The 22,246-nt window shown below is 37.3% G+C and overlaps 2 protein-coding genes across 4 annotated transcripts in view; both read left to right on the plus strand.

Annotated features, from left to right (window-relative positions):
- The window catches only part of LOC127631272 (dematin-like), a 34,586-nt gene extending 24,709 nt beyond the window's left edge, over positions 1-9,877 (plus strand). The window contains exons 7-18 of the mRNA XM_052109344.1: positions 637-775; positions 905-949; positions 1,034-1,183; positions 2,454-2,596; positions 2,899-3,004; positions 3,537-3,586; positions 3,702-3,750; positions 3,939-4,040; positions 4,339-4,394; positions 4,521-4,586; positions 4,964-5,044; positions 5,234-9,877. Of these exons, the coding sequence (XP_051965304.1) occupies positions 637-775; positions 905-949; positions 1,034-1,183; positions 2,454-2,596; positions 2,899-3,004; positions 3,537-3,586; positions 3,702-3,750; positions 3,939-4,040; positions 4,339-4,394; positions 4,521-4,586; positions 4,964-5,044; positions 5,234-5,347 (1,101 nt within the window). The 3' untranslated portion in view covers positions 5,348-9,877. The remainder of the gene's footprint in view (positions 1-636; positions 776-904; positions 950-1,033; positions 1,184-2,453; positions 2,597-2,898; positions 3,005-3,536; positions 3,587-3,701; positions 3,751-3,938; positions 4,041-4,338; positions 4,395-4,520; positions 4,587-4,963; positions 5,045-5,233) is intronic.
- Positions 9,878-11,096: 1,219 nt separating this feature from the next.
- si:dkey-220o5.5 (actin filament-associated protein 1-like 2) overlaps positions 11,097-22,246 on the plus strand; it is a 57,330-nt gene continuing 46,180 nt past the window's right edge. For all 3 annotated transcript variants that reach the window (XM_052107979.1, XM_052107980.1, XM_052107981.1), the window contains exon 1: positions 11,097-11,285. In XM_052107979.1, coding sequence (XP_051963939.1) covers positions 11,270-11,285 — 16 coding nt within the window. In that variant the 5' untranslated portion in view covers positions 11,097-11,269. The remainder of the gene's footprint in view (positions 11,286-22,246) is intronic.

Below are 22,246 nucleotides of genomic sequence, written 5' to 3' on the forward strand. Positions count from 1 at the left end.
AGTCGGAAATTCCGAGTTCCCAGTAGGATCATTTAACTGGAACGCCCGCTCAAGTCAGAGTTCCGAATCGTAAACTCAGAGGAACCGCAACAACCCCGACTTGGCAATATGGCTGCTCAGCGCATCAACAGTAACTAAAACATTAGTAATATATTGTTTATTAGCACTTCTGTTCATCTGTATCTCAATGATCTCAGTGGTGCACACAGTACTATCCAACCCCTATCTGTGGACATGCTACTTCAGCATTATCTGTGCAAAATATCGCTTTTTAATGTGTTTATCTTGACTGGTATTGCGAACAATGGCTACTTCCCCAACCCGTCCATCTTGGTTCTCCGACTTGTGTACTGGAACGCAGTCAACTCTGGTGTGACATCATTCCCAGCTCCGACTTCCGAGGTAAATGGAATGCCCCATAATTTCCGCCTCTCCCTATCAAAAAGAAAAAAGTAGAGGGAGAGGGAATGCTTTTTTCAACCTTGAAAAAATGTGCACCCTCCATCCAACCTCTCCGTGGTTGGTTCTTTTACAACAGCTTAAAACGTGACTCACCCAATCAGATTTTAGAGCTGAAACTATCCATTTTATAATCTGCTTCAGAACCTCCCTACCAGATTCTATGTGTACTTGCAGAACAGTCTTATAAAGGATGCACGGGATTGGTCAGAGCTCAAGTCATCTGGCAGCTCATCTCCAGCCTCCATGCAGCTGAGTAAAAGCATCACCGTCAGCACTAAAGTCCCAAATCAGCAACAGCACTTCCACAGGCCAGGTTAGATACCACACCACCTCATGACCACCATGCAATCTCAGTCAACACTATGGTTAGAACACTCACCCTCATGCTTACCAGTTTTTGACACTTAATACAATTTTGTGGTGTTCTGCTTTTTCCCCACAGGCAATGGAACCAACATATACAAGAAGCCGCCTATATATAAACAAGGTATAAAATATATCGACTGCTTTTGTACATTTCATCAAATATAATTTTGGAACATATTGAGTATGCATATGTTTGAATTTGTAGATGTGTCAGCAGCAGTTCCACACAGTAAACACATGGAGGATTTAATCATTGAGTCATCCAAGTTTCCTGCTGCGCAGCCTCCAGACCCAAACCAGCCCTCAAAGATAGAGACAGACTACTGGCCCTGCCCACCATCACTAGCTGTTATAGGCAATACACTCTCATTCTCATACTCCTGTTATGTCTTTTAATGTTTCTTTATCTTTGGCTGCATCCAAGTTTACATACTAAAGGTACAATAAAGTATTCAAGACTAGGATTTTTGTATCTTAATACATAAAATTTGAAAATACTATTCCAAACTTTTCTGGGCATACTATTTCATGTGCTTTTTCAACGTATGCATCCACTCAGTACACAAGCCCTTGCGATGCATAAGAGGAGATTTTTCTTCAAGGAATAAGGCAGGTTTTCAAGAAAAGGCAGAAGCTTCTAACAGTGGTTTTTAAATGTTTGATCCTTAAGTTAAAGGATTAGTTCACCCAAATATCACTGAAAATTTTGCCTTCTACTGTAGCTCTCAAATCTCATTTGCATCAGTACGTTTAAACTTGGTGCGTCGAGACACATCACGCCAGGCTTGATGTCAATTACATCAATTGCCATTGATTCCCACATGTGAAGTGGCAAGTTTGATTATGCAGAAGTGCAAATAAGATTGGAGAACTATGGCAGAGGAAGATTTTCAACAGAATTAAACAATTAATTATACTATTCCTTTAAAGGTGCACTCTGAAGTAGGTCGAAGTGGCTTACATTGGTTTACACTGATACCTATTGGCCTGGATTCTGCATCATTCAAGCACAGTAGTTTACAGTTACCAATGCCATTGTAGAAATTCACTATGCACAGTAAACCAGGAATAATTCCATGAATGAAAGTGCCCAATAACAGGGCAGGTACTGAGATTAAGCGAGTAGTATTCAGCTGGTCATGTGATGCTAATATGGCAGCCCCCATGAGGCGCCCCTGCCCCATGTACAATAAAACTCTTTTTATAAGGTTACTGATATGACTAGACTCTTCATCTCACATGAGTGGTCATGATTTTATACACATGTTTTAAAATTACTATTAATTTCTTTATAAGTAAAACTTTTTATATGAGGATCTAAAAAATGAAACTAAATAAGATGTTTAAAGTAATACATTCAACTAGATGTTACAGCTTATATGCACAACACAAATAGTTTGCAACAAATGCATCTGTGATATCAAGACGCATCTTTATGACATGGCATGTCCTTTTACTAGCATATTTCCTCAGCAGCGAGTACAGTACTTTTCCATCACCAGTAAAGTACATACTTAGTGCATACTTTTTTCTCTCCATTGAAACTCACATCATTATTGACTCTCTAGTTCTACTGCTCCTTTCACTCTGCCTCATATTTATGTATTTTTGTGCTTTTGCAACAGAGAGCGAGCGGAGGAAGATTAGGCCTACTGTATCTAAAACAGCTGAGGGAGAGGAGGAAGAGGAGGATGATACGTATGATGACAGTGATCTTTCAGATGACATGTGGAGACTCCGACACATGCAGAAACAAGAACTCAACAAGGTGTGCATTTACACGTAATTCTACATTGAAGAAAACATTTCCTTTAGGAATTGAGAATAAAAGATTTTTAGGTGTTTAAAATGTTGGTTCTTGCTGTAAGGTCTTTTGTCTCAGTTGACCTTCAAATGAAGGCCATAGTTGGTTTCAAATGAAGAACAAATCTTTGGGGATTCTTGCATTTCCTGTTGAAAGAGGGAGCCAAGCTGATCAATTCAGTCTCTGAGATTGGGTGTATCGTTTCAATGTCCACCTCACCCGCTCCAAAATCCCTCATGTTCTCTCACTCTCTGTCTTTGTCACAGATTCAATCTAATCTAGGAAAACTGATACTAAAGGAGGAGGTTGAGGGATCAGCCCCTGTCCACAGGAAAACACGGTCACTACCCGACAGGACAGCCATGCATCTGAGTATGTATGTGTGTGTGTGTGTGTGTGTGTGTGTGTGTATCTGTGGTTGGCTCCTAGGTCTTTCCCTTCATTATCTGTTAGTCAGATGTTATATTCACATTGCTGACACTTAATGTAGAACAGAACAGAGAGGGATACCAGAGACGAGCAGCATTACTGGCAGCTGCTGCTGTGAATACCAGAATTCCAAGTCAGTGTTTCCACTCGTAGTCAAAGTTTATGCATGACACATTAATAATCTGAATCAGATTAGATTGTCTAGGTCTCTAGGGAAAAGGTCAGAGTATTAAGAACTGTTATTTGAGCAATTTCATTAACACCCCACTTCAGAGTCTTTTGTCACTTATGATATTTGTCATTCCTGTTCATCGTGCAAGCCTAATGATAATAAACTCACTTTGCCCCCTTCTGGTTGTAAAGATGTACTGCATCTGTTTGACATAGTCACTTTTGCATTAGAATCAGTACCAATGGAGGATGGATATTTGAATGATTATATGTGCCAGTTTGTTGACATGTTTACTGTTTACAGGCTCCAAATCCCCCTCATTTCCTTCCTACACTAAGTCTGGCCTTACAAGGGTGAGAAAAAAACAAAACATTCCAGTTGATCTTTTTTTAAATGTCAGCTTTGGGACCTTTGTCTTTAAATACACAAATTGAATGTTCCTTAATTAAATGTCTTTGTGTGTTATAGCTCCAGTCTGCAGAGTTCTCCTCTTCGAACAGTAATAAAGGGAGTCAAAGTAAGTGCTGCGATTAAGAAATGCAGTATATGTCTATTCTATTCTATTTGAAAGATTATAAATATTTTGTGATCTTTTAGCCTAGTTTTCAAAGGAATAGAATAGAAATAATAGAATAGAATATCGTTTTTCTCATGTTTTTAAACATCCTTCTCATTTTACTGTCATTTGTTTCTCTCTTCTTACAGATTTTCAGGTAAGTAATACTTTACATTACAATTACATTACAATTTATGTTGTTACGATGCTTTCTTGCAAAAGTTGTAAGTATGAATACATATATATTTTTAGTAAATCCAACACATTTATTTTTTTTCACTGACTGGCAAACACCTTAATAGGGACAATATAACATAGACATAAGAACATCCATGCTAGGTGTATTTGGTAACTTAGCAACTTAAAAACTTTATCATCAAAAATAGCTGTCAACAGATTTGGTTTAATTTTCATATATTCCTTTAGTAGATGGTTTTACCCAAAAAGGAGCACAAGCATTGGAATAACACAAATAAGAAATATTATTTTCTAACCTCTATTTTTTTTAAACTTTCTTTTACTTTTCACTTTTTATCTTTTTTCTGGCAGTACAGTTTTACATATGTGAGATGTGTAAACAAGGCCTGCTGATGATCATACACATTGTCAGTAACAGTAGCTTTAAACAAATTTTCAATAGTTTTTTTTGTTGTTGCAATAATTGCACAAAATAAAACAACACAGCTGTTGTAATGTTACGTGGTATTAGAGTGGTTTTCTTTCTTTTATAGAATGGTGATGCTCAGAGCAGAAGGATAGACAGAGGGAATTCACTCCCCAGTATGCTGGAACAAAAGGTGATAGACAAGTCAAAGTCAAGTGGTTTTTATTGTCGTTCAACCATATACAGTTAGTACAGTACACAGCGAAAAGAGACAACGTTCCTCCAGGACCATGGTGCTACATAAAACTACATAAGACGAACACAGAACCACATGAGACTACAAAGACTAAATAACATTTATAAATAACGTGTACACAATGTTATAACAATGCATGTGACTATCAGCTAGTATTATTGTCTAACTTTGCTGTCAGGTCTTATTTGAGTATTTTGGGTGCTATACACAGAGCTCTCTTGATGTCTTTTGTTTTATTAGTTGCAAAGTGATTGCTTGATTTTGTTCAATGTTATTCATATTTTGTGTTTGCACCATGTATGTTTACTTGGTAGATTTATCCATATGAGATGCTCATTGTGACACACAAAGGAAGAAATAAACTCCCACCTGGAGTAGACAGGACAAGACTGGAGGTAACATTGTTTGTGATTATTGGTTTACACTTTAGTCTATATTTATCTTCACATTACAGATTTTAAAGACTCAAATTGTTTGCTCTAATTAGCAATTACATTCTTAATTCTATAATTACACAGCCAAAATATATTTCTAGAGTGCTCTTACCTATCAAGATTGACCACTGACACTTTGCCTTTCTCCAGAGGCACCTGGCACCCGAAGATTTCCAGAATGTCTTTGGAATGTCCATTGAGGAATTTGATCATCTCTCCCTTTGGAAGCGGAACGACCTGAAAAAGAAAGTCTCCCTCTTCTAGTAGTTTTTACAAGCACCGTCACGTGCACTTTCGCTTGTGGAAAAGTACAGATGACAAAGGAAAGAGTACGAATGTGATATGAGGAATGTTATTTTGGAACCAGCAAAAAATCAGTTATCCTTATCTTTTGATAAGTCTCATATCTGATTGCAGCTATTTACTCGTTTAGTCCTCAAACAATCGTATCCAACTCTTTTTCTCTCTCTCTTTCTCTATCCCCTTTTCACCCCAATTTGGAATGCCCAATTCCCAATGCTCTCTAAGTCCTTGTGGTGGTGCGGTTACTCACCTCAATCCGGGTGGCAGAGGATGAACCTCAGTTGCCTCCGCTTCTGAGACTGTCAATCCGGGCATCTTATCACTTGGCTTGTTGAGTGCGTTACCGCGGAGACGTAGTGCGAGTGGAGGCCCACGCTATTCTCCATGGCATCCATGCACAACTCACGACGTGCCCCACCGAGAGCGAGAACCACACATTATAGCGACCACGAGGCGGGCACTCCAGGGGCAGTAGTCAGCGTCAATACTCGCTGAGCTTCCTAGGTCCCCCAGTATCCTACTATCTTTTGTCTCTCTTTCTGGTTGCAGCTACAATGTCAGGACTTCAAAGTCCTTAAAGTTAGCATTAAAGTCCACTTCTGTGTGTGCTTTGTAAAGCTAGAATACTAAACACAGATATAAATGCCATCATTAGACAAGAAAGGTAAATATGAATTGCGGCAGTTATTTTTGCCGATCAAAGTCCTGCAGAAAGATGCAGAACTAGTTAACAAAAAAGTCCTGATTAGCCAGCAAGAACATGTTAGTTCAATTCACTACAAAGTCACTGCCACACTTTTAAATCATTATGTGCAAAGCCTGAACTAATTATAGTGAATTGCCACAAGAAAAACCTTCAGAATATTCATAAAAGCAGCTGGATATTTAAATTAAAAAAGCAGCTATTACTTATAGTTATAAAAATATCAACAATTTATAGTAAAAACTCAATCGCAAGACACATGGAACACCTTCATTCCTTAAACCTTGAGCCAAAAAATATAATTTCTGTCATCATTTACTCACCCTCATTTTGTTGCTTTCTTGCGTGGAACAGAAAAGGAGATAATGACAACCCCAGTCACTATTCACTTTCATTGCATCCTCTTTCTATACACTTAAAGTGAATGGTGACTGAGGCTAACATTCTCTTTTTGTGTTCCATGCAAGAGAGAAAGTTATATATGTTTTCAACAACATGAGAGTGAGTAAATGATGACAGAATTAACATTATTGGGTGAACTATTCCTTTAACACCTATAGTACCAATCCAAATACCAGCGGCATGACATGGCAACAATTCCCATGGCAACAGCTGATTCTGGGTGAGAGTTTGCTGTTCCAAAGAGAGCTACTGTACATTAGTAAGAGTTTAATCAGTATTAGATATGAGACATATGAAACCTGCATGGCAAATGTATCCTGCTTTTACTTCAATGATGATTGATTGTGAATTGTGGGTGTGATCAATATGTCTCCTCTTCTACCGAATCTATTGATTGAAGAGTTGCACTCGTTCCCTCTATCCTATTGTTTTCACCCCCTTTTCCTATTTTGCTGCTATTGCCTTTTCAAGCACCTTTACCTTTTTGGTTTTATCCTCTTTTCTTCTTGATGGGTGGATGTTTATTATAGTGTTCCTGTTTTATAGGATAAGGATAGGTTTGGATATAAAGGGATTTCATAAGCTAGCACGTAATGGCTGCTGCTTGCCTGGTGGTTTGATTTTGCAGCTCTGGTTTTTGCCTTCTGTAGGTTTATAGTTCAAACATATTCTCCTTGCCCCCTTTTAAGTTTTCCCTTTCACAGTTTCTGTAGTGTTGAACTCTGGGGGAAATGTACCCACTAACAATCAATTTTAAGTAATAGTTGATATTCCAATCCCATATGACTTTCTTTTTTTTTTTTGTGAAACTCAAAAGGGGGCATTTCGAAGAATGTACTGGTGTCTCTTTTACATGCAATTACAATGAATGGGAACCGGAGCTTTCAAGCATAAAAAACAACGCAAAGCATCAGAAAAGTATCAAAACGTGGTCCATATGACTTTTGCGCTAGATTCCAAGTCTTCTGAAGTCATACTTCTTGAGTTCTTGAGTTCATGAGAGAAGTAGCGATGTCTGATGTTTTAACAAATTATTCTAACCGATCAATAATCATTTCATTGCAAGTTTTGGGTGAACTATTCCTTTAATTTCCTTTTATTGCTCCAGACTAAAATGAAGTGCTTGATCAGCCTGATCTCACGAACATTTTGTGACTGTGGCAACATTTTTGCAAAACAAAATTACGTACCTTGTTAATAAAATTTCGCTGCAGTTTCCCAGTGAAATGTCCATCGGAGAGCGCCAAAAGCGAGTCAAATGGTGTCATGATACGGTGAAATGTACCTCCCTAACATAAAACTTTAAAGGGTAACTAAACCCTAAACCAAATTTTTTAGTTAATGATCTGTAAGCATGGGGCTTTATTAGTAGTGGTCATTGATTCAAGTAATTTTTTTGACATTTGTGTATAAAGTGTTTTAATTCTACAATATATGGTGTAAAAACGTCTGAGTGCTGCCCTCTTCAGGTTGAACGGTGCCTACTGCAGTTGAATTTTCCTATTGGCTGTTTGCAGTGGTTCGTGACGTAAGCGGAGACAGCTGACGTAAGCAGGTTCCAGCTCACCACGGCAGATTCATGTACATGTCGTCTTGCGACCGTGTGAGGAATAATAATAACATAGAGTCTGACAGCAGCTGTCAATTAATCCGTCACTACGAGTCTCAGGTGCCCCCCCCCCGCTCAGCCCCGCACTCGGTTCGTTCCCTCTATCCACGCCGGGGTCTGCCCACTTTTCCAGCATTTTCAGATATTTCTAGTGGGTGGAGTCAGACTCTGAGCAGGTGTTTAGTTACCCTTTAACCTAAACCTAACCAATAGTGTACTAAAAGCAAACGAGAGTTAAACAAAACAGACTTGTTCCTTACCCTAAACCAACTCTTAAAACTAAACAATAGTGTAAAAAAAAAACGAATAAAAAGCTAATTTTCTCAAGCAACAATATAATCTTGTGTCGCTTCAGTGACATTCATGGAGGGCTGGACTGGTAATCCCGGTGGGCCGATGCACTTTGTGGCCGATCAGGGGCGGACTGGCCATCGGGAGAACCAAGCGGGCCGGTGGGTCGGCCGCGAAACGGGCCGTGATAAGCTAAAATAAGCTGCTGCGTTATGCAGAACGGACCACAAAACGGCACTGAGATATGCAGAAAAGGAGACCAGTTGCTATGTCAAATCCCAGGCTGATTTGTCTTCCCAGTCCAGCTCTGCATTCACGTGTCATGTGCCAGCTTGCGTGTTTGCCTGGGCTTGAACCGCTGACACTTGAGTCCAATGTCCAACATTATGTTGTGAGCTACTGCGGAAGCTAATCATGTTGGAATACGTGTGGAAATGTAGAGACTGTAATACAATCATTTTTCAAATGATGCGTAATAGTAAGTGTTTTGATATCGTAACATATCAGTGCGTGAGTAATAGTGTGGAAAAATGAGTGTTTATAAAGTCATAATGTGCCTCTAGTGTTAATTTCACCAGGAAACTGCGGCAAAACTTAAAACTTGGCACATTGGTTTGCAAAGATTTCGTTATATAATAACATTTATGCTGTAAGATTAGGTTGGCTTGGATAGAGTACATGCTCTACACCTAGAGTTTGCATTTATCGAAACAAAAGGAATGAAGTAAGAACAAAATAATCACTATAAACAACGTGCATATCAACTTGAGAATGTAAAACTACAAAAATAGACATTCCACATTCCGCTTTGTAGAAGCACTGCTCATATAGAAATATGCAGCTGCACTGACAAGAGAGATGTCTGTTAACAATACCATAATACTGATGTATTTGCTGTTTAAATAGCTTGCTGCCATCAATAGGCTGTTACACAGAACACAGTATGTTGAGACGTCGAGAACACAATGTATTACTGGTTCTTTAATTCAAGCATTCCTCGCACCTATGCTGTTGAAAATTATTAACATGTTGGAAAGGGCACAAACTATTTAATATTCACCAAAATACTCAAAAGCATTTATATGATTTATTTTTATATTTTTTTCAATGGATGCTTAAATTTGTGTTTTTGGTCCAACATTTCATTGTGGCTTCAGAAGTCAAAGTTGGAATAGTTTTACAGAAAGGCACGCATTACCCAGATTAAAACACTTGATTCACTGATACAAACTCAAACAATGGATGTTATCACAGTAAGAAAATATGCTCTTTTCAACCACATAACAACACATGTACATGTCGCATTACAAGACAAATTGTTCAAAATATGAGCAAGTATTCACACAACTGATCTTTCTCTACTTCATGAAGTATCTAGTTCTTTTTTTACGTGAAAGTTTGATGAATGAAAAAATAAACTGAATCTACAAAAATGAGTGTACATTGTAATGATTTTGTTATTAGTTGTGGTATCAGTTTTGTTTTATTGTTTTGATTTATAGTGGTTTACTAATTACTTAATTCAAATATAATTTCAATGAATATTCAAGAAAAAAAAAACAATAAAGTTTTTGATTTCATCAGTTTACTTTGTGTGTTTTTACTGGTTAAAAACAACTACAACATACAACAATTTTAATTTGTTTTACTCTCATTTCTGCCCTAAATTATTTGACATAACAGTATAATTTGAGTAATGCCAGTTATTGTTTTGTCTTAAGGAATATGCATGTATCTTGCAGCTTCCCCAGTCAAACCCAGATAGATAGATAGATAGATAGATAGATAGATAGATAGACAGACAGACAGACAGACAGACAGATAGATAGATAGATCGATAGATAGATATTCAGACAGATAGATAGATAGACAGACAGACAGACATAGATAGATTGCATATAAAACGATAGATAGATATTCAGACAGACAGATAGATAGACAGATAGATAGATAGATAGATTGCATATAAAACGATAGATAGATATACAGACAGATAGATAGACAGACAGATAGATAGACAGACAGACAGACATAGATAGATAGATTGCATATAAAACGATAGATAGATATTCAGACAGACAGATAGACAGACAGATAGATAGACAGACAGACAGATAGATAGATAGATAGATTGCATATAAAACGATAGATAGATAATCAGACAGACAGATAGATAGATAGATAGACAGACAGACAGACATAGATAGATAGATTGCATATAAAACGATAGATAGATATACAGACAGATAGTTAGACAGACAGACAGATAGATAGACAGACAGACAGACAGACATAGATAGATAGATTGCATATAAAACGATAGATAGATAATCAGACAGACAGATAGATAATCAGACAGACAGTCAGATAGATAGATAGATTGCATAAAACGATAGATAGATATTCAGACAGACAGCTAGATAGACAGACAGATAGACAGACAGACAGACAGACAGATAGATAGATAGATAGATAGATAGATAGATAGATAGATAGATAGATTGCATATAAAACGACAGACAGACAGATTGATGTTGTTTATCTGTGGATAAAACTGTATTTTACTGTAACAAAATGTAGTAATTCCCGCCGTTGCACTCCTATTGTAAACATCCATAGAGTGGCGCTGTTGAGCAGCTTGTCCTGCTGCGGGACTTCACAGGCAAAAACAGAAGGCGGAGAGTTCAATCTGATACAGACTCATGCTGACTGGATGGACGCATAATGTTGTCGCTTGTTTGGACAGTTACGGTGTAATCTTCGTTTTCCTACTGTCCGGCTCGTAAAGAATTCATTTACACATCCAGGAACAGACACAGCGATGAACTCTGGAAGCGACCGAGAATATTTACCTCGGAAGCTTTGAGCATTTCCAGCGATGGACAAACAAAAAGGTATTTATCTCTGTCTATGTGAAGTGCTCACATATATGGAAGTTTAAGAAGGGTCAAATAGATGCACGGCGTATCGTCAACCTACAGTAACTTTTCTCCAGACCTTTTTTAGGATTTAATGAACTTTATTAAATGAGCTGTAGTGGTTTAAAGCTTTGGGCTGGAAGTTGAAGGTTTAAGTCCCAAAAGGAGTGATTCATTTGGCTATTGAGGCAGATACTTTATCTTTACTTTATACTTTAAAATAACTTCTCAAGTTGTTGTTTGTCTCTTTAATAAGTGAACAATAGGTTTGCAGTCACTGAATAAAAGCATTTGATTAATGAGTAACCATAATCATACTAAATGTGTTCTGAAGTGCAAAGATGGATTGCCAAATTGGAGACCTCAGTGCCTGTTTTGACAGATCTCTCATCCATATGGGAGCCTGTACAATATCCTATATAGCATATACTTTTGTTCAAAGAGACTTACAGAACATTGTAAATATTACATGAACTTCTACTGCAGGTCTTCCCAGAAGCAAACTGTGATGTGATTTGCTCATGGGCACAGAAGGTCATGAATCACCTCCTATTTAGATTCAAACCTACAACCTTCTGAGCACCAGCCTAGACCACTAAGCTACACCACTGTAGCAGAAATTCATCCATCCCTGAACATCATTTATTTACTTTCTCAGGACTAAAATAGAAACAGAGGTGCCAGCTGAAGTGTTTATTTCAGTGTTCATTTGTCATAATTGCCGTTATTGTTGTAAGAGTACAGAGCCTGTGTATTTGATCATTGTTCTGGAATGTCAGTAATAGGTTGAGAGGCATCAAGAACAGTCTGCCGTGCTGCCACGACCCAAATCTCAGAGGACTGAGTTTCTTGGTTTGTTTAACTAAAGGTCAGAGAGCAGTGCTAATTTCACCAGCGACAGTGCAGTGTGAAGTCTGACAGGAGCAAATTAAGAACTTTTTCTGGAAAAAAAAGAGGAAATAAATTGACATCATGGATAAAATTACAGTTACACATCCATTTGTTATTTCTCTTGTTCCCTTTTTTGGTCAAGGCTGTTATTTTCTTTTCCTATTCCCTAGATTTTTACTATCTAAATGGGGACCTACCATAGACTTCTATTATTTTATATACTGTAAGGCCAGTGGCGGGCCGTTCATTAAAAGTCTAGACCTTCCGTGTGATCCATGACATTAAGAAAACACAGTTTCACAATGTATAAGACACCCTATGAGTTTGGGCATCATAAATTATGTCTCAGCTAACTAATAATACTAATTGACATTTTAAAAACCCGTCCACGCATGAAAGCCAGAACTTGAAATGACACTTAATGCTAAAGCAAGCCTAAACGTCTCCCGAACAGACATTAAAAAAATCATAATTTTTCATATGAATCTACCAAGGAGGCCTATAATACCTGGAAAAATCTATCTAATAATATTTGCGATTTAAATGTTGCTTGCAATACATTTAGTTTCATCAGGGTACAGGGATATGCTGCATTCTGTTCAAGTTGGATGAGGGATATTCCTACTTGTTATCTCCGACCATAAATGCATTCAATTCTCTGATATTCGGAACTGCAACACTCCCGTTAGATTAGCCGGGGTTTGATTCTCATTAGAGATGTCTCCTAGCAACCCAACTGATAAACAATGCTGCAGCGCTAGCGTGTGTGCTTCAGGTGTACGATTATCAAAAGAGATTATAATGTTTTATTCACCTGTTTCTGCAGGCATTTGTTAAACAAGCTTTAATATCACGTAATGTGGAAACGAACTCATTTATCGATATTACTTAATAAAGTGAACGTTTATCTTATATCTCACTGAGAGTCGACATGTTTGTGTGACATCATGCCATCATGAACATGGGCTTGGGATAACTTTAATAAGCCTTTGTTAGTCAACACCACTCGGCATTGCATACTATGCAAAGCAGAAGCCATACATCAACACTGTCCAGAAGTGCTGCCGACTTCTCTGGGCTCGGTCTCATCTTAGATGGAAGTAGAAAAGTGGAACCATGTTTTGTATGTACACAAACATGTATGCACACATACACTTTCTCTCCATAATGTCCATAATGGCTTCACCGTTCTCATTCATTGTCTCATTTCCCGCTGTGTTATTTGTTGATCTCGTTAGGATCAGCTTCTGTGCCATGCAAACCAAAGTTTCACTATTCAAAACACAGCTGTGCTGGAGTAGCTTAAATTAGTTTGGTGGTTATATTTCTATACATCAAAGACTCTGCAGCTTGGACTCATCAAGCCAAAAATATCTGAGTTGATTGTCAATCACCACACACCCTGCTCATCTGGGGCTGTATTACAGAAACATCCTATCTTAAGCCTTAAGTTTTGATGAAGCTATAGGATTCATAAATCACCACGGTCACTAAATAGATAAGACAGGATTCTACATTTAAGACATTTATTGAAATCAACCCATGTTCTCTTACTGGATTGATTTTGGATGTGCGTTTCACACAGATTTTGTGTGTGTATGTTTGAGTTTGAGATGCTGTGAATCTAAATTTTTTATTTGAAAGGCGGTTTATTTTGGTTACGCCCCATAGTGGCATCAGCAGCATGTAGATGAAGTGTGTTTGTGTGTGTTTCTGTGTTTTTTCTGTGTTTATTCATTTTCTAAATACTGTGCCACTTCAGAGGCTTTAGCGCCCATCCTGTTGCGGCCATGGGATAATGGTGATGATTTGAGGACAGTGCTTTTTAAATCAAACTGTCAGTGTTCCTGTATATTTTAATTAGACTCCGCAATAACCTCATTTTCACTTAGTCATTCCATAGTAGATTTTGTGAACACATTCCTCAGTGTAACTAACACATTACATTGAGAACTAATTGTGATGAAAGGATTAAAAGTATTTAAGTATTAAAACAAGCAATTGCAGAAAGTCACTGATCATGAGTCATGACATAATGTATTTGGATCTGAGTACATATTGAAGTCTCATAGTGCCTGAAGTCAAGTCAAGTTTTTAAGATTCTGATTCCTCTTTAACGATTCTGGTTCCTTAATTGTTCCATTAATATTGTTTTGTACTTTTGAGAAATAAATATTTGAAATAACTGCCCTCAGTAGCCTGGTACCAAATAATAATCTCCTTTCATTTAACAGAACAGTTTACACAGACTTTTAATTAAGATATTTTACTAATATTTTTTTTTTAGTCTGATATGACAAAATAAAAAACTATTCAGTAAGTTTTTCATTCACTACAAATAACTGGCTGAAAAGACTACGTTTATTTCGGCGGTCGTGCTGTATGTTTTATGATGTAGATTCAAAAGAACAGACTCATAATAGTCATTTGTTTGGGAGTCGGACAGCACTGCTCACACTGTATGTTTCACACTGTAGATTCAAAAGTGTCATTAGTTTGGCAAATTGGAATGAAACTGGTTGCACTATATGTTTCGCACTGTAGATTCAAAATAATCAGCTCAGAAGAGTAATTTGTTTGAGAATCAGAATAAACTGGTTGTGCTGTATGTTTTATGCTGTAAATTAAGGGATATTTCACCCAAATATGAACATTTTCTCATCGTTAACTCCCCCTGATACCATCCCAGATGTGTAAGACTTTCTTCTGCAAAACACAAAAGCTGTTTAGAAGAATATTTCAGCTCTGTAGGTCCATAAAATGCAAGTGAAGGGTAGCCAGAACTTTGAAGTGCCAAAAAGCACATAAAGGCATCATATAAGTAATCCATACTACTCCAGTAGTTAAATCCATGTCTTCAGAGTGATATGAAAGGTGTGGGTGAGTTCTTTTTTAAAACTAAATCTACACTTTCACATTCTTCTTCTTTTGTTTTTGATGATTCAGATTCATTGTGCATACACTCAAAAATATATTTTTGCCTATTTTTAAGATGTATCCATTTCAATTTAATAAAAATTTCCATCTAATCGAATTGCCTAATCTTTAACTAAATAAAATGTACAAATCTTACAAAATGCAAGTTTTATTAATTACATTTTCTTCAAGACTATTCTATTCAATTTGATGGAAATTTGTTATTAAATTGAAATGGGTACATCTTAAAAATAGGAGTGTATCACCATCTACTGGGCAGGGAGGAGAATTTATAGTAAAAAAATAAAAAGCACTTAAGTATCTGTTTCTTACCCACACCTATCATATCGCTTCTGAAGACATGGATTTAAACACTGGAGTCTTATGGAATAATTTGATGTTGTTTTTACATACTTTTTGGATCTTCAACGTTCTGGCCACCATTTACTTGCATTGTATGGACCAAAAGAGTTGAGATATTCTTCTAAAAATCTTAATTTGTCTTCAGCAGAAGAAAGAAAGTCATACACATTTGGGATGGCATGAAGGTGAGTAAATGTTGAGAGAATGTTAATTTTGGGTTGAGCTATTCCATTAAAAGAACCGGCTCATAAGAGTCAGTTGTTTGAGAATCGTACTAAACTGGTTGCGCTATATGCTTACTGTTTTTCTATATAGTTTCAAATGAACTGATTCATTAGAGTCATTCATTCGGGAATTGTACTATACAGGTCCTGCTGTAAGTTTCATGCGTATGATTCAATAGCAGTGTTGCAATGCTGCTGAATGTTAGTGCAGGAAATACAGAGTATTTTAGACAGCGCCCCGTCCACATCGGCAGAAGAATGCATGTTCAAGAACTTTTTTCGGTTCTGTTTTTTCTTTTAAGCATCCCTGAGAACTGGTTCTCAGTTCCCAACCCTATTGCTATCGAGAGGTATAATAACTTTTTTTTGCTTTGTTAGCTAGGCACATTTTGTTGCTGACACGTGCTTTTAATTCTTTCCATCTGTGTTGTGACTGCTTTTTGATCCATTTGAGAACATGTGATTGTGCTACCGTGGACCTTTGCTTGAGATTATATTCACCCTGTGCTCAGACAAACTTTCTATTGTGTCAGACAAAAGGGTCACCTGGTCAACAAGGGGTCTAATCAGTTGACAAGAGGTTAAACAGACTTTTGGAGCATTTCGGCAAGGAACGCAAAATGTCTCTCTGTGTCCTCACTAACACAAACACTCAAAGTAGGTGTTCGAGGCATTTCCAAAATGTTGACGACGCCCATGAACCTCGGGGCATTAGTTTTGCTAATGAATCAAATGCAGAGTGGTTTCACCCCCTCATAGAACAGAACAGCTGTATAATGAGCCTAAATGAGTGTGAATGAATCCACTGTTTCCAAACACAGTGATTGAGCATGAATCACATTCTAAGGCCTCAGATGTCATATTGATTAACTAAAAACACAATCATGCATACTGAAAGTTTTTTTTTATCGATGTAAAGAAGACACTTTAGAAAAACCAAATCAGTATGGATCTCATGATTCGGTTCGATGTATGAGGATCACGATTCAATATAACAACAGTTAAATGACAAAGTATGACAGAAAATGTTGTTTATTATTTTAGAAAATATTTTTCTCATCGAATGAAAGTTCTCTAATACACAATATAAATGCTCAAAGTTCAAATATTAAGAGTTTCTCATATACCTTTCCCCATAAGAAAATGTCACAGGCAAATTAACCTCCAAAAATCATTGACTTTCAGGGTGATCAGTTGCAGGACATGCAATAGAACTGAACAGAATTTGTCCTGAAAAATATGAATTAGCTTTACATGTTGTTTCTTTCCCTTGCCTAATTATGGGATATACTTAATTTATATATTATAGTTTGGTAAGATTGTTAAATTTTTTACAATCTGTTTGTCATAATTATTATCACATTTGAGCTTTTTAACAATGTCATGAAATTGCATTTTTTTTTATCTCCTAATTTGGAATGCCAAATTCCCACTATTTAGTAGTCTCAGTAACCTCCGCTTCTTAGACCGTCAATCCGCACATCTTATCATGTGGCTCGTTGTGCAAGACACTGCGGAGACTCACAGCATGTGGAGGCTCATGCTACTCTCCGCGATTCACGCTCAACTTACCACACGCCCTATTGAGAGCGAGAACCACTAATCGTGACCCCGAGGAGGTTACCCCATGTGACTCTACCCCCCCCCCCAGCAGCCACGCCAATTTGGTTGCAAAGGAGAAGTCACTCAGCACATCCTGGAATCGAACTCGTGACTCCAGGGGTGGTAGTCAGCGTCTTTACTCGCTGAGCTATCCAGGTCAGCTGAAATTGCATATTTAATAATGATATAAGCTGTCACTCTGTAAGAATGATGGCGGTTTAACTAGAGTCAGAAGCGTTGAACGCAAATTTACATACTTTTTACTTTTTGACCAACAACATCGACAGTAAATAGAATGGATATTAAAAGACATGTTATTCAATGAAACTGAAGCGTGTGGATCTCGTCTTTGATGGATACATATTATACAGAAGAAATGTTCTGTTTTAATTTTAAGCAATTTTAAGCACTTCAACAAAATAAGGCAATTTTTTAGGAATTCCAGTTCTTGATTTCTAAAAGTAAAATTCAAGCACTTTAAGCACTTCAAGAACCTTATGCGAACCCTGTAAATTGTGTCAAAAATGCCACAGAGAGATCTTGATGATTGACAGGTAATTTCATTTATGATTACATAGACAGAAAACAATGGAGCAAATTTTGAAATATCAAATTTTGTTATGACATGGTTCTTCATTTACTTAGGTTAGAAATATTTCAAAATTCGATATATTGTCCCATCCCTATGAATCAGTTTAGTCTTGTTGAAGCAGTTACTAGTGCTGTTGATTTTCTGAAATAGAAAATGAAGATAATTCAATAAACTATAATTCAAATATATATTGAATAGTCTGTTTAGAACCAAATTTAAAGGAGACCTATTATGCCCCTTTCTACAAGATGTAATATAAGTCTAAGGTGTCCCCAGAATATGTCTGTGAAGTTTTAGCTCAAAATACCTCACGGATCATTTATTATACCATGTTGTGAATGCCTCTTTTTGGGTAGAATCAAAAACACGCTGTTTTTGTGTGTGTCTCATGCAAATGAGGTGCTGCTCCCCGCCCCCTTTCCGGATGAAGGCTGTGCCTTTACAGTTCATGCTTCGGATACTACAGCAACAACAAATCAGAACCAATATGACTGACAGCATAAATGCCGGAGTTCAGCCATATCTGTATGAATATATATATATATATATATATATATATATATATATATATATATATATATATATATATATATATATATATATATATATATATATATATATATATATGTATATCTGGTCTCCGTGAATACAACCAGAGACAATGTTAACTTTAGCTGCATTTGCTGTGGAATCAGCTAACAAGCACATTCGGAAAGGCGATTTGCAAACATTCACAAAATATAAAGTGCGATACTTACATCATCAGGATATAAAGCTGGAGCACGAACAGTTGGTACTGATCCATGCGTGAGAATCACATTTTTGGAAAATCCTGATTTATATTGACACTCATTCACAAAACAGTACGGTGTAACATGATTTGCACAAATATACACACATTTTTGTATCTTTTGGGGCACATTTCCTTCAAAAACAAAACTTGTCCACTGCGTCTTCAGTGGCTCTGATGCCGGGAGTACATGAAGACACTTATGTTCACTTTACAGCCAACAACAGAACACGTATGGCACTTACGAAGCTGAGACATTATTCTTCTCACTGTATCTGCTCCAGTGTGGGAAAAAAATGGCAGACTGTGCGTAGATCACTCAGAGGAGGATCTATGATAATAGGGTGGAGTCCGTCACCAGTCGTGTGCGAGGCCTGCTCTAACGTGACATCATTTTAGAGCAGAAATGAAATCCATTCATTTCGAAACTGATTTTGATTAATAGAAATATAAGAAAGATGAGTGGGTGGACTTTTAACATTGTAGGGTGGTTGTGTACACACACTGCCGACTCACATTTATGTACAAACACCATGTAAAAGTGAATTTTGCATAATAGGTCCCCTTTAAGGTTGTGATATGGAGTGGTCGACCGATATATTGCTGAGGCCGATATTTGATATCATTCAATTATCAACATCGGCCGATAAATGTTCACGTTTTGCCGATTCGTTTTTTAAGCTACGATGCTCCGAGAATCGCCTGCTTGCACGTGAAGGAGCTGTCTGGAAAATGTAAATGACCAATCACAGATGGTTTTGTTGTCACCTGCCATTGTGTCACCACAGTCTCATTTAATCTGTCCCTCAAATTAGACCTGCAACAGATGCGTGTGATCTCATGATGTTAAAGTGCTCACTTGTTTCACCCCCAACACCCCCCCTCCCCCTCAACAGTTCCCTGTAACTGTTAAATGTCTAATGATATAAATGCAAATATCAATAAAACTTCAATCATGTTCCATCTGCAAATATGCCGATACCACATTTAAATGGATTTAATTCATAAACCTCTCAAAACTTGTGCAATTCCAGTGTTTTTTTTGTTTTGTTTTTCATTCTGTGAAGCGCTCATATATTTTCTTCTGAAGTTCATATTATAATAGCCTGGATAAAAGTGTCCCTCTGACTAACAATTTTGTGTGACTGTTAGTCTGTGACACTCCAAGCAGGTGATCTGAGTCAAGTAAACTGGAAGTGCTCAGCAGATTGCTGCTCTCGCTGGATCGGCACTAGTGTGTGAAAGCAAGTTCAAAGTAAAAGTGCTCTAATAGTAAATATCATCTTCACTGTGCACTGTATGTACAGTTTGTTTGATTTGATCTTTTTGTGAGGAAATGTGATTGTTATTGCGCACATATCGTCCATTGTTAAACTGGTTAGCTGGTTGTGACCCCTTTTGCAGCAACAACTGCAACCAAATGCTTCCGATAACTGGAGATCAGTCTTTCACAAACCTGTGGTGGAATTTTGGCCCACTCTTCTTTGCAGAACTGCTTTAGTTCAGCCACACTGGAGAGTTTTCAAGCATGAACTGCTCATTTAAGGTCCTGCCATAGCATATCAATTGGGATCAAGTTAAGTTGCTTCTTTTGCACCATTCTGAGGTGGACTTACTCCTATTCTTTGGATCATTGTCTTGCTGGATAATCCAGTTGCACTTGTGTTTCAACTCACGGACTGATGACCGGACGTTCTCCTTTAGGATTTTCTGGTAGAGAGCAGAATTAATGTTTCCCTGAATTAATGCATGTCCCCCTGGCCCAGCAGCAAAGCATCCCCACACCATCACAGTACCACCATCATGCTTTACCGTAGATATGATGATATTTTTGTGGAATTCTATGTTTGATGTAACGGCACCCCTGTCTTCCGAACATTTCCAATTTCGACTCATCAGTCCACACATCATTCTCCCAATAGGTTTAAGGATCATCAAAGTGTGTTTTGGTAAAATTCAGACAAGCCTTAAAGTTCTTCTGGGTTAGCAGTGGTTTCCTCCTCTCCACTCTTCCATGGATAGCATTTTTGGCCAGTGTCTTTCTGATAGTGGAGTCATGAACAGTGACATTTATTGATGTGAGAGCCAGCTACAGTTCCTTGGATGTTGTCCTTGGCTTTTTTGTGACTTCCTAGATGAGTCATCACTGTGCTCTTGGAGGAATTTTGGAAGGTCGGCCACTTCTGGAAGGTTCGCTACTGTGCCAAGTTTTCTCCATTTGGAGATAATGGCTCACACTTTGTTTTTTTTTAAATAGCTTTGTGACCCTTCCCAGACTGATTTACTTCTATCACTTTTTTCCTAATTATTTCTAGAATTTCTTTCAACCTTGGCTTAGTGTGCTACTGGATGAGACCTTTTAGCCTATAGAAAAAGTTCTAGTTATGTGTTTATATGATTGAACAGGGCTGGCAGTGATCAGGCTTGGGTGTGTCTAGTCCAACTGAATCCCATCATGAATACAGTTTCACAGATTTGAGAATTTAATATCTAAGGGGGCAAATAATATTTCACACAGGCCCAGATGGTAATGGATAATGTTTTAGCTTCAATAAATAACATTATCATTTTAAATTTTTATTTTGTGTTTACTCAGATTGCCTTTGTTTTATTTTTTGAATTTTTTAAACAATTTAGTTTGAGATATACAGTACCAAGAAATCAGGATGGGGCAAATACTTTATCACAGCACTGTATGCTTTTGCATGAAAACTTTATCCTTTAGGCTCTGTCACTGTGAGGGAAGGTTAATGAAATTACAGGAGTTTTTTTTCTCACATAATAAGATTATTTCCACTCAAATCAATATTTCATGTCCATTTATTTATTTAGAAAGTAGCCATGTAACACGCAGGATAATGTGCGATTAGCCGGTCTTTATTGAAAAATAAAACCCTTCAGAATAATACAAGACCCCTCAGCTTCCTCTCAGTGTCACAATCACTCTAACAGAGTTTGTGTTTGCGATAATGCCCTGTATATTAATTCTTTCTCATTTTAAACATTATAAGTCACAATGGCAAACATATTATTAATAATTAGAACTGAAAATAAAGCATATTCTCAAGCCGAAGTTTTTCTCTTTTATGCTTCAAGTTAGAAGATATGAGGTTAGAAATTTGGGACAAACAGGTTCAGTAAAACATTACAGCAATAAAGGATGTGAGTTTGTGCACACGTTTGATTTTGATGGAAACCAATAGCTGTCTTTCAGCTAGTTTGTTTGACCTTTGACCTTTGGCAGTTATGACAATGCTCAATATTTATCCTCCACACATTTTACAGTTCCAGCATCAAAAACGAGAATGGGTGAGGCGACTTCTTAGCGAATAGTTGTTATTGGCTGAAGACTACGAGAAACAGTGGAATGTCAGGAATCCAATAGTTTTTAACCTAAGTGTGAAGATAAAGCAATAACACTTGCAAATGCCAGATATCGTTACATCTAGGTAAATGTTTCAAATAATTACATAAGCAGTAATGTCGAGAAACTAAAGATGAAGGCAACACATTGCTTTGATCATCTGTTCATGGACAAGGAGCTAAAAGTTGCCAAAAC

Source organism: Xyrauchen texanus, chromosome 37, assembly GCF_025860055.1.
Source record: "Xyrauchen texanus isolate HMW12.3.18 chromosome 37, RBS_HiC_50CHRs, whole genome shotgun sequence".
NCBI classification, from domain to species: Eukaryota; Metazoa; Chordata; class Actinopteri; order Cypriniformes; family Catostomidae; genus Xyrauchen; species Xyrauchen texanus.